Source organism: Tenrec ecaudatus, chromosome 10, assembly GCF_050624435.1.
Source record: "Tenrec ecaudatus isolate mTenEca1 chromosome 10, mTenEca1.hap1, whole genome shotgun sequence".
Taxonomy (NCBI): Eukaryota; Metazoa; Chordata; class Mammalia; order Afrosoricida; family Tenrecidae; genus Tenrec; species Tenrec ecaudatus.
The window spans coordinates 154631402-154643617 of record NC_134539.1 but is presented as its reverse complement, the minus strand read 5'-3'; the positions used below and the strand labels follow the sequence as shown (position 1 = coordinate 154643617).

The 12216-nt window shown below is 58.4% G+C and overlaps 1 protein-coding gene across 2 annotated transcripts in view; it reads right to left on the bottom strand.

Annotated features, from left to right (window-relative positions):
• Window positions 1-12216, bottom strand: part of MGAT5B (alpha-1,6-mannosylglycoprotein 6-beta-N-acetylglucosaminyltransferase B) — a 59866-nt gene that overhangs the window by 29334 nt on the left and 18316 nt on the right. For both annotated transcript variants that reach the window (XM_075559463.1, XM_075559464.1), the window contains exons 4-8: window positions 7165-7280; window positions 6053-6126; window positions 5145-5315; window positions 4187-4351; window positions 3598-3767 (exon numbers count right to left, since the gene is read on the bottom strand). In XM_075559463.1, coding sequence (XP_075415578.1) covers window positions 3598-3767; window positions 4187-4351; window positions 5145-5315; window positions 6053-6126; window positions 7165-7280 — 696 coding nt within the window. The remainder of the gene's footprint in view (window positions 1-3597; window positions 3768-4186; window positions 4352-5144; window positions 5316-6052; window positions 6127-7164; window positions 7281-12216) is intronic.

Here is a 12216-nt window from a genome sequence, read left to right as displayed (position 1 = left end):
GCTCGTTAAATGTATACAAGTCTGTGATACATCAACTCAGTAAGAAAAAACAAAACATTTCGACCAACGGAAAAATGGGCCAAGGACAAGCCTGGGCACTTCTTAAAGAGGAAAAGAGTAAACAGACATGGGATCGGGTGATACAACCTCACTAGAGAAGCCCAGGATGGTGCTGCTATTTCAACACAGTGCCACGTGCTGCCCAGTCCATGCCCGATCACAGCGGACCCCCCACCCCCATGTGTGCGAGGGGCTGGGTTTTCGGAAGTATACCACCAGACCTTCCTTTGGAGGTGCTTCTGGGTGGACTTGAACCTTTAACCTTTGGTCAGCAGCTGCGGGGCAAACCCTTCACACCATCCGGGCAGAGGCTCAGGAAGAAGGGGGATGTCACTGTGTGGTGAGAATGTTACCCGAAGGGAAATCACACTGATCACTCCCTGACCTCACCGCCATCGAGTCGGTGCCCACTCATAGCCACCCTCTAGGACAGGGTAGAACTGCCCCTGGCGGTTTCTAAGACGGTCACTCTTCACAGGCATAGACAGCCTCATCTTTCTCCCACAGAGTGACCGGTGGTTTCAAACTGCCGACCTCAGCAGCCCAGAGCGTGACCCACGGTGCCCCAGGACCCTTTCCACTCAGTGCACTGGTAGGTATGTGAAATGGTTCGACGGCTCTAGAAAACAGTTTGGCATCGCGCTGTCGGGCTGGATTTTCACCCCTCCATGCTAAGACCCCCACAAAAGCTCGATGGTGAATAAGGAAGACCAGAGAAGAAGGGGTGTCCTGGAGTGGGGGTGGGCAAAGAAGAGGGTACTGACCACGGTCTGGCACAAGGATGAATGGACTTGTCTCGCAAGAAGTGCCAGCCAGAAGGCTCTTTAGAAATGAGAATGGTGAGACTCAGTCTCAGGTCCCTTAGACGTGTCATCAGGAGGGACGAGTCCCCGGAGCAGGACAGCATGCTTGGTCAAGTGGAGGGTCTGTGACAGAGAGGAAGGCCCTTGATGAGGCAGGCTGACAGAGGCTGTGGCCATGGATTCAGGGGGAGCAACAGCTGTGGGGCTGGTGCAGGACCGGGCAGTGTTTCCCGTCCTGGGATTACTATGGGTTGGAACAGACTCATTGCACCTATCCGCAGAGTAGAAGACCCAACCACGACACACCTGAGCCCGTACCCAGGATGCGTCTTACATGCTGCTCCACGTGACATGTCCAAGAAGGCCCTAGAGGGCCAATGTCTAAACTCTACCAAAGACTACAATAACGTGACAAGGAAAAGATGAATAGCCCAGCTTAAACATGGACAGGGGAAACACACAGTTCGCCCGCGAGGACATCCCAGTCACCATCAGGCTGATGCTGACCCACAGCCACCCGACAGAGCAGGGTGGCACTGCCCTGGGAGTTTCCAAGCCTGTAGCTTTACGGGAGTAGAGCGCTCAGTCTTCCTGCCGAGGGGCGGCTGGTGGTTTCAAACTGCTGGCTTTGCAGTTAGCAGCCCAATGCATAAGCACTAAGCTACCAGGGCTCCAGAGCAAAGGTTGGAAAGAGCAGAAAACAACAGAGGCTGGGGAAGGTACCGAGGGGCTAGAAGGGTGGGCGTGCCATGTTTTCCTGGCGCAGCAGGCACACAGGTACCACAAACGCCACCATCGGGCCTGATGTCTACTCGGCGACCGACATGGCAGGGTGGAGCTGCCCCTGTAGGTTTCCAAGACGGTGGCCCTTGACGGGAGCAGAAAGCCCCGTTTCCCTCCTGACTTACAGACACCAGGAAACCATTTTTCTAAAATTCAAAACCCAAACAGACTTCTCCCTGTACTGCGCCTGGATCCATGAAGATGGAATGAAAAGTCAAACTGGGAGTTGCCGGTTTCCTCTCGCGGGTGGCGGGAAGTGGGGATGGAGGGAGGGGTCCTGCGGTCCACCTGGTTCTCAGGTTCGAGACTGAGGTGCTTGTGTCTTATGATATAAACCAAAAACCAAACCAGCCACCACTTTGGAATCATGGCCACCTCACGTGACCTAAGCCAAAAAACCCAAACCCCAACCAGCCGCTGCAGAGCCCCGTTTGACTGGAGGCTGCCCGGGTGTTCCAGCACTGCCCCACAGCGGGTAATTGTGGGGGTCTCCAGACTATCCTTCAAGGCATCCCCGATGGGGTGCGGGAGGGCACAGGTGTGTGCCTGACTCCACAACCTTTGTTTAATCCCCTGCTTAACTGTGCTCACCGGCCAGGGACTCCTTTGTTTCATTTTCATGTATGAGCTCTTGTCAAAGTACGGCTAAATGAAAGGAGCCCCCTATGCATTCGACAGCACACAGATAGACCCCCCACACACCATCTCCCCCATTCTGCATTCCCCACCCCCCAGCCTCCCGCCAGCCTCTGTTACCTGCCCTGCACCCCAACAGCCCCACAGGAAAGCCAAGCATGGGGAAGGGGCAGGTATCACCTCCCCATCACCACCACTCCCCGCCAGTGTTACGGGTCTCTTGTCTCCAGAAAGGGCCCAGGCTGGAGCCCACCCTCGGAGGAGCAGCTTGGAGGCAGCATGGAGCCCACCAGGAAGGCACGGAGGAGGCCCCCAAAAGTGCCAAGCCCCAAACCCAAACTCACAGCCCTCCAGGCCATTTTGACTCACAGTAACCCTGTCAGACAGGGCAGGCCTGCCCCCAGGGTTCCTGAGACTGTCACTCTTTATGGAAATAAAAAGCCTTCTTTTTCTCCCCAGGAGCGGCTGGTGGTTCTGAACTGCTGACTTTGTGGTTAGCAGCCCAGTGTATAACCACGATGCCATCTGAATGCATGGCCGGGCTCAATTCCACGTCAGCGATTGTCACCTGCTGAGTACAAACTCAGGGTCTTCCCAGCCTCATGGGGGTGGGGGCGGGACAAGCTGCAGGCCCTGCTGCCCAGGGCTGGAGAAGAGATCAGTGATGTGACTGGGTAGTTCCTCAGGGTCTCCCCATGGGAAAAAGCATCAGTGCAGAGGAGGAGGTGGGCAGGAGCTAGGCAGGAGGACACTGCCCACGAGCTGATGTCCACTCATTGAAACCCAGTAAGAGCCGTGGCGGTATAGCGGTTTGGCGCTTGGCTGCTAACAGAGAGATTCGCTCCGTGGGAGAACAGTGCAGCAGCCACGCCCATAAAGCTGAGCCACTGACCCACTGGAGAATCCGAACTGCTGGCCAATGTGAAACCACTAAACCATCAGCCTGCCTCCAAACCCGCTCCCCCCCCACCCCCGCCACCCCAACACACACACACCAAAACCCAAAACCTGACAGCCACGGAGTCAGTCTTGACTCATCTCAGCCCCATATGGGGCTTCCGAGGCTGTAACTCTTTTACGGGGGCAGACAGCCTCCTCCTTCTCCCTAGGAGTAGCTGGGGGGTTTGAACTGTGCATTTTCTTCAGGTGTAAGCCACTCTGCCACCAGGCTCCTCCCTGAACATGACAGACTTGGAAAGAGCATGGGACAAGTCTTCTCCGTCCTAAGGGTGGCTGTGAAGAGGAAATGCGGAAGCCGCCCAGGACTGGGGGTGCACAGGCTCCTGGAGCCATGCCTCCTCACCATGGGGCTCACCTCTGCAGCTCCTTCAGAGAGACGGTGATACGCAGGCTGTGGCCCAGGACATAGAGTGCGGCCAGAATGTCTGCCCACTGCACCATCTCCCCCAGGGGCCCGCCCTTCAGCACCCGCGGGCTGAACACGTCCCCCGACTCCTCCGTCAGGAAGCCGATGTGCACGAGGATCTGGGGGTTGGGGGGAGACACAGAGGGGCAGGCCAGGCTGTCAGGGAGACCCCTGCGGCCCAGCCGGCAGCCCAGCACCCAGATATCAGAGCTCAGCAAAGGGCCGAGGCAGCAGATAGCAGCCAACAGACACAAGGCAAGGGCTCTGAAGGTCAGAATTGTCAGGAGTCTTGTGTGAATGAGTCAATGGGAGAATGCGTGGATGAACGAGCTCCTCCCGGCGCCTTCCCAAAGTGGGCTGTGTGGACTCCCGCCACGTGGAGCTGCCATGACTTCCCGCTGATGGGAGCAGATGTCTGCAGAACTCAGAGGGCCGTCACCCAGCCCCCACCTCGGGAAGGGCCGCATCCCTCCCTCTAGCTGCCCCACATGCCCACATGCAGACGGAGGCCCTGAGCGGATGGGGCGGACAGCGATACCTGCTTCTGGTCCCTGCGGGCACCCCCCAGCTTCTGCTCCAGGCGCTGGGCTGCCAGGGCCCACTGGGCAGTGAGCCTCTTGGTCCGCTTTTTCATGAAGATCAGAGACTCCTTCCCGCTGCCCACCAGCTCCAGGAGGTGGGACAGGTTGCTGCGGAATGCTGCCTGGGGAGGCGTCCGGTGCCTCAGTTCTGAGAGGCCCTGTCCACAGCGGGTTGCTATCCAGCCACCACCTCCCCAGGCCTCTGTGCACCCTCCCCACCAGACAGCGGGCCTCTGCATGGTGCATGTGGTCAGCCCACTCACTGAGCCAGAGGCGGGAGCTTCGAGTGCACCCAGAGGCGCCTCAGAAGCAAGCCCTGGTGATCGAGCCCTGAGGGGCTCAGTTCTGCTGTGACACCCACCCCGAGTCCCTGTCATCTGCCTGGCAACTGGCTCGACCCCCACACTTTTTAAGGGGCACACCCACTCCAAAGCCCAGGGGCTCCCTGCCATTCCTGCCACAGACACCCACCCCAGCTCTGCTTCTCCAGGAGATGGTCCCTGAGCGCACAGCCCAGCACCCGAGGCGCACAGGAGCCCTGAGGGGCGTGGTCAGAGGACAGGCCCTGGCAGCTGCCTTTCCTGGCTCCACTGCCGGCTCCGACAGGGGGCTTTCACAGGACCGCAGGGAGGTGTAAGGGCACAGAGAAATCCCTCGGCAGTAAGGAAGGACAGCAGGGGCAGCTAGCCTGCTATGATTCTGTCCCGAGGGGGCACCTCCAGGGCCCCACAGCTCCTCACGCAGCCTCGAACTGCCACATCCTGTAGCAGTCAGGACAGGCAAGGTCAGCTGGCTCCCATCTGTGGGACAGGCCTGGGACCTGCCTCCCAGCCTCCACCTGAAAACTGGGTGCTCCCGCCCAGGCCAAAGGCCCTTCCCACTCCACCGTGGCCCAGTCACTGCCCTGCTGCCTACCTGGACTTTGGGGAGGGCCTTGGGGGCCGTCTGGGCAGCCGTGTGGTTCCTCCAGGGTAGTGGGGGGCAAAACCACTCGACCTCGCTGAGGTAGACGAGGAAGGAACACTCAGTGCCGTCCACCCCGAAGAAAGCGTAGCAGGGGTCAGAGGTCCAGCGGGCCCGCATCCACTGCAGAGAGAGCAGCTGGAACCAGCAAGGGACAGGGAGGCTGACCACCCCCACCCCCAAGGGTGGCCACTAAGGGTCTTGGAGAGAAGATGGGTCCCTGAGGGTGTGAGATGCACACAGGTTCAAGCCCACCCAGGGGCGCCTCGAAAGAAAGGCCTGGCCACCTCCTGAGAAGCAAGCCACTGAGAGCCCAGTGGAGCCAGGGGATGCCACGAGCTGGGGTTGACCCCCACGGCCACAAGGTGCTGTCTTCAGGACTCTGGAGGACACAGAGTCAAGGGGCTTGGAGCATGTGGCCTGGCTCAGTCTCCTTCTGTCCCGACCCCCCATCACCCAGTATTCAGCTCAAGGTCAAGGCTAGAGGAAGTCCCCCAGAGACCAGGGGCTAGGCCAGGGCAGACTCCATACAGGATCCTCACGTGCCGCAGCTGGTAGCGGGGCATGGGCAGATGCCCAGGACAGATGAAGTAGTGGGGAGGGTCTGAGCCATACAGGGGGCAGGAAGCACCTCTATAAATGTGACATGCTGACAGACCCATCTGGACAGCCTGGGGCACTTACAGAGAGCTGGTCTCTGCCCTCAGGGCCAGGGTCAGGGTCCAGGCAGGGCACGAGGCCTGACCCTGTAAAGTCCCTGCCAGGGTGGAGCCCTTCAAGGTGATCACAGCCAGACTCCAACAGAGGGGCCTAGCCCCACCTCCCTGCCCACCCACCACCGCCCGCAGCCCCAGGCTCACCTCCACTTTCCCTGAGCAGTCAGGGAACTGGGGATCACTAGGAGCCTCACACTGGTCCTGTCGGCCTTCAGACACTGTGGGAGAGGGCAGCTTGCTGAAGTCCAGGGTGCAGGCAATGAGTCGAGGGTGGTGGGACTGGGCAGTTATTGAGGATCTGGGTTCTGGAGTGCACGCAAGGTGTCTGGGGTCAGTGGAACTGGGCAGGGCCTGAGAATCTTGGTCTCAGAGCGCCAATAGGGGGTCCAGGCTGGGTGGACAAGGCAGGATCTGGGTCCCAGGATGAAGGTGAGGGGTCGGGTTGGGCAGAGTCTGAGGACTTTGGTCTCAGGTGCCAGTAGAGTCCAGGCTGAATGGGACTGGGCAGGGCCTGAGGACCTGGGTCCCAGGGGGGATTCTGAGATAGGAAGGAAGTGGCAGGGGAGTCTGAGTTTCACACAGACTACCCGTCAGGTGACCCCATCTTCTACACCACACAAACAGGACTCCTTCCCCCACCCTCCTCGGGTTCAGAACCAGCAAGGAGCTAGCTTTACCAGCCGTGGGCTGCTGCCCTCGACAGCAGGCCCCAGCCAGATGGACCCCTAAATCATATGGGGGCAGAGGAAGGACTGGGAGCCTGGCCCACTACTTTCACTTCAGGGGACGGAGAGGACAGTCGGGACCCTCCCCTGGGTAGTCGAGACGCCTGTCCTCAGCACATGTCAAGGTGGATTGAGCCCCAAGTTACCCCACAGAGAGCTTCAAATGGAACCCCGAGAGCCAGGTGGGCAGCGTGGGGCTGGAGAGAGCATGAGCCCAGGCCAGGTGTGTCCAGTCCCTGGGACGGCCACCTCCCCAGGGCTGCACCCAGTGTCCAGGCCTGGGGGGTGGCGTGTGCACGGAGTGCAAAGAGTGGGCACTGGATAGAGCTCCGCGCCCCCCACACCCACCTTTGCTGCTGAGTGCCCCAGAACACCTCCAGAAGGAAGATCCCAGTGCCCCCAGGAGAGGGTTTGGGCTTGGAGCCCCCAGCATCCTGATAAGTGGGTTCAGGCTCCGTGACCCCCTACCCAGTCCTGTTGTGTGCAGGAGCAGGGCTAGGCTCGGAGCCCCCTCCCCACCGCCAAGCTCACCCTTGCTGTGCAGGAGCAGGCTATGGCGCAGAATCTGGTCCACCTTCACCGCGATGTCTGACACATTCTGGGCGATGGCTTGGATCCGCTCCATGAGGCCAGTGCCAGGGGGGAGCCTAGGTGGAGAGGGTAGAGGTGGGCTGGAGGCCTCTCCGGAGAGCAGAGGCAGGCAACGTGCCCAGCAGGCCAGAGCCCAGGTCTCTGAGCTGTGTACGCTGCCGCCCTGCACACGTGAACGCCACAACCAGCCGGCCAGAAGAGATGTGCCTGGGCCTGAAGTCAGCTGGTGAGTCCCTTTCAATGCCACCCAGGCAAAGGCTCCCCAGGGACGCTTCCCCAGGCTGCTTGTGCATGGCATCCCAAAGGGGCAGCTTCAGAAGAAAATAAATCCCATCCCGAGCAGCCCCCGACATGCCCACTACCAAAACTCCTGTAAATGGTCGCTGGGTTCCAAGATGGAATTCACCCCGCCATGTGTCAGCCACACCACGCACTGCCATCAAGTCCTTGCCAACTCAGTGACACTACAGGACAGGGTAAAACTGCCCCATGTGTTTCTTTACGGGAGAAGAAAGCCTCGTCTTTCTCCTATAGAGTGGTTTCAAATGGCTGGCCTGGAAGGTGTCCGCCCAACTTGTAGCCATTCCACCACCAGGACTCAGCAGTCTTTGTGTCCTGGAGCATGGATTTCCATGTGTTGGTGACAAGTGAAAGGGCAGTCTCTCGGACACCCTGATGCCAGTATCTGTCTCGTGGCTAGGCACCCACTGAGATGAGTCTGCTCCACCGTCCAGACCAGGGTCTTCAGAATGATGTGCTAGAACCTTTCAGAAGCTAAACAAACAAGCCAACCAACTGTCACTGAGTCAATCCTGGCTCCTACCAAGCCTACAGGGTAAACAGGGCCTGCTCCTGGGGGGTTCGGAGGCAGGGGATCTTGATGGGAGGGGACTGCCTGGTCCTTCTCCTGCAGAGTGGCTGTTGGAGTCAAACTGGGGTCAGCAACTCAGCGTGTAACTCCGCGACACCAGGGCTGCTGGTCAGAAGCTGAAGTCCAAGCTGCTACTCAGGCAGCTCTTTAACGTCTTGGTTGTCCACCCTGGTTGATGAATCTGCCTGATTCAGAGAGTTTGTGCAGGGAACTCTGGATTCAGACCCCAAGGTCACTTGGCAGCTGTTGTGGGCAGGTTACCCAGCCTGAGCTCAGGTTGTCGGTGTCGCCTATAAAATTCTGGCTAATTGCCGCCCCAGAACTGCTGCTGAGTGTCAGACCTGAGGCCTTACTCAAAAGGACCCAACCCCAACAAGCTCACTGCCATAGAGTCAGTTCTGACTCTCGGTGACCCTGTTGGGCACCGCAGAAGTGCCCCAGGGAGTTCTGAGATGGAAACCCTTGACCGGAGTAGAAGGCTTATTTTTCTCTCTCAGAGTGGCAGGTGGTCTTGAACTGCTGTTTTTGTGGTTAGCAGCCCAACACGCCACCCCTAGGCCACCAGGGCTCCTTATGCGAAAAGATGGGGGTTGTTTGTCAGCATTGACTGAACCAAAGCAGTAGTCACGGCGGAGCCAAATCTGACTCATGGTGCCACCACGCGTGCTGGAGCAGGCCGCTTATCTCCAAAACAGATCACCAGGCCTTTCTTCTGAGGCACCCCGGGCGGGCTCGACCCTCCCACCTTTTGGTGAACAGTTAAGCACATTGCCTTTTTGCACCAGCATATCATAGATGCTCAGTATACTACTCCTGTCTGACATCCCTAATCCCAGGCTGCCCATACATGCATGCAAACTCTAACTCTCTCTCTCTCTCTCTCTCTCTCTCTCTCTCTCTCTCTCTCTCTCTCTCTCTCTCTCTCTCTCTCTCTCTCTCTCTCTCTCTCTCTCTCTCTCTCTCTCTCTCTCTCTCTCTCTCTCTCTCTCTCTCTCTCTCTCTCTCTCTCTCTTTGAGATCCTGTGGAGCTGAGCTGCTGGCAGAAGCACCTGGGCTTTAAATAGCGCTCACGGCATCTTTCTGATCTTGCAGGTTCACCGTGTTCGAAACCGGAGCCCTGCGTGGCGACGGTGTCTCTATTATTATCCTGGACGCAACGTCGGCTGCCACACAGTGCTTGCTGCTTCCAAACAGTGTAAGCTAAGCCTTCTCTCCCCGAGCAGCTTTTTAAAAAAAAGACAGCAGAAGTAGACGCCTGGAGGCCTCCGACTGTAGCCCAGCTGGGAGCTGGGAAATGCCTAAGTGAGAGAGCCAGCCAGAGTTTGTGAGAAGAGGAGAGAAGGTAGGGGGAGGGGTGAGGAGAGAGAGAGAGAGAGAAATGCCAGAGAGAGACCAGCTGGTGGGGAGACCCGATGTGGGTCAGGGGACCCGGAGGCCCGGGTGGTCAGGGTCTGGTTTTTTGGGGTGGGGGTTATTGAGCAGAGATCCGACGCATGGGGTTACCAGGCGTCAGGAGCTGTTCGGGGCGGTGGGTTGGGAGCTCAGGGGTTGAGTATTTTCAGAGGCTGTCAGGGAGTCGGGTCAGACCCAGGAGGCACGTATGGTGCTGGTGCGGTATTTTGGGGACTCACACACACACACAAAAGTGTCTTCGTTTCTTTTAAAATTGGAGAGAAAAAATAGGACTTGTGAGTCCCAGAAAGGCTTTGATTGGTCATGTTGGAGGCTCCTTCTCCGTATCTTTATGCAGACGGGCGTGCCCCGCAGAGCAGGGCCAGCTGGCAGGGTTCTCCTAGACGGTGGGGTGCGGAGGGAGCTTGGGTAGCCACACCATGGGGCTGCTAAACACAGGGCCAGCAGTTCAAATCCACCAGCTGCTCTGCAGGAGAGACTGGGAGAAAGATTTCCAGCCTCGGAAAACCACAGTTCTACTCTGCCCTCCAGGGTCACTGTGAGCTGGAGTGGACTTGATGGTGGTGGGTTTGAGGGGCTCTGGTGGGCTATGGAGTAGAGGTCACTTCCGAGAAGGACAGTCGACTAGCCAAGAGGTCTTGACTGCTCTGAAAGGGCCTGGAGTCTGAAAAGACAGAGGACCAGCGAAAAGGAAGAAGCCCTCTGAGAGGTGGACCGAGGCAGTGGACCCGGGCTCACAGCAATGGGTCGAAGCCCACCTACCCTCCTGTGTCCTGCTGTTGCAGGTGGGCTGCCCTGAGGACCCGTACACACCCACCATGCACTTTATGTCAATCAGCATCCCTGGGACCACACTGCCCTTTCTCTCGTTCACGTATGTGCACACAGATAATGCCTTCCTGACGCGGCCCATCGTCCAGCTATCTGACACGGCTCCACGGTATCCAGTGGACGGCCCACTCGCTCTTCAGTCTGTTCTCAGTCTAGAAGCTCCGCTGGAGCCGGTTCCCCTTGGAGCTGAATGAAGGTGCAAATGTGTACAGGGTCCCATGGGGGAGAGAGGAGGATGGAGTTCCCACTGTGTGTGTGTCCCCCCAGGTGTGCTGACCAGCCTGCCTGCCTCTCTTTCTGGGCTCAGGTGGCCCCGAGTGTGAGGGGTGACCCTCATGCCCATCAGCGTGACGGTGAGAAGCAGCATGAGGTCCACACCCACCCCACCGCAACGGATGTGACTTGGAGGTGACCGCCGAGGCCAGCCAGATGGTCCACAGAAACACTGCAGGCTGTGCTGGGGGCCCTGGGCCGAGAGTTCTCAGCCTGTCCTCTGGGGGGATTGGAGCCATGCCAACAGACAGCCATGACTATGCGACAGATCCTAGCAGAAATAGAAGTGTTGACACCACAGACCACCCTGCCCACCATGGGGCCCTGGCCTGGACCCTCTGCCAGCTCCACCAGCCAGGCTGAGGGAACGACTCGGCTGCTCCCCACTTCCCCTGGAGCCATGCACCCTGGACACCGACTCGCTTCAGGGCAGACCCCCCCCCACCCTCCCATAGCTCTTCCCCACAAGGTCATGGGCTGCGTGGCCCTCACTCCCCTGGCTCCAAGCTCCCCAGACGCCTCGGGAAGGAGGTTTAATTTCCAGTGCCTGCCATGATTGATGAGGCTGCATTCGATTACCGGGGTATTGATCTCCCCGCAGCTGGCCAGCGAGCTTGCTGGGAGTTGTTATTTTATTATGAAGTCGACTGCCTTCCTTTTTCAGGCCAGACACGGGGACCCTGGCTTGGACTCGGACTCGGACTCTGGGATCAGAGAGGAGACGGAGTCTGTGTATGTGTCTGAAGCATACATGCAGACACACACATACACACACACACCATGGGGCATGGTACAACCTCCCACGCCCCCACACTCCTCCATTCTCCACCCCCCTGACTCCTTCTGAGCCCCGCTGCTGCTGCCATGGGAGGGGGTGGCCTTGACCTGTCAGCCACAGCTAAGTCAGAGCAGAGGACACCTCTGCCTGTACCTGAACCCCAGAAAGTACTCCTTCACACCATAGGGAAAGGGGGTTTGTGTTTACGAGTTGGGCAACTAACTGCAAGGTCAGCAGTTCAAAGCTGCCAGCTGCTCGGAGGGAGAAAGATGAGGCTATAGGGAGTTACCGTCTTGGAAGCACACAAGAGCAGTTCGACCTTGCTCCCTAGGGCTGCTATGGTCAGAAACGACTTGATGGCAGTGAGATTTTTTTCTTTTGCTTGTTTGTTTGATAGTCAAACTAACAAGCCCTGGTGGTGCTGTGGGTCAGGCCTGGGCCGCTAACCTCAAGGTGAGTGGTTCAAACCCACCAGCCACCCCTCAGGAGAAAGACAAGGCAGTGTGCTCCCACAAAGGTGTACAGTCTTAGAAACCCGAGCTCAGCACTGGGGATAACCCACAGGGCCCAGAGGCACCAAGGGCTCCACAGCGGGGGCTCAGTCTTGGGTCTGACTGGCGTAGAGGTGGGCAGTTAGAGCACCCCCAGAGGGCCCACTGGCCATCCAAGGGAAGGCCTGCTGGGCCTGCTTTCCTAAAGAAATCCTGGGAAGCTCAGCTCTCTATTCTTGGGACGCTCGGGGTTGAGGGAGCTGGATGAGCTTGGCAGCGTGGAGCGAGTAGCTATAAATACATAAGTAAGTGCACTTTAATGTGTTTCTCGTTTT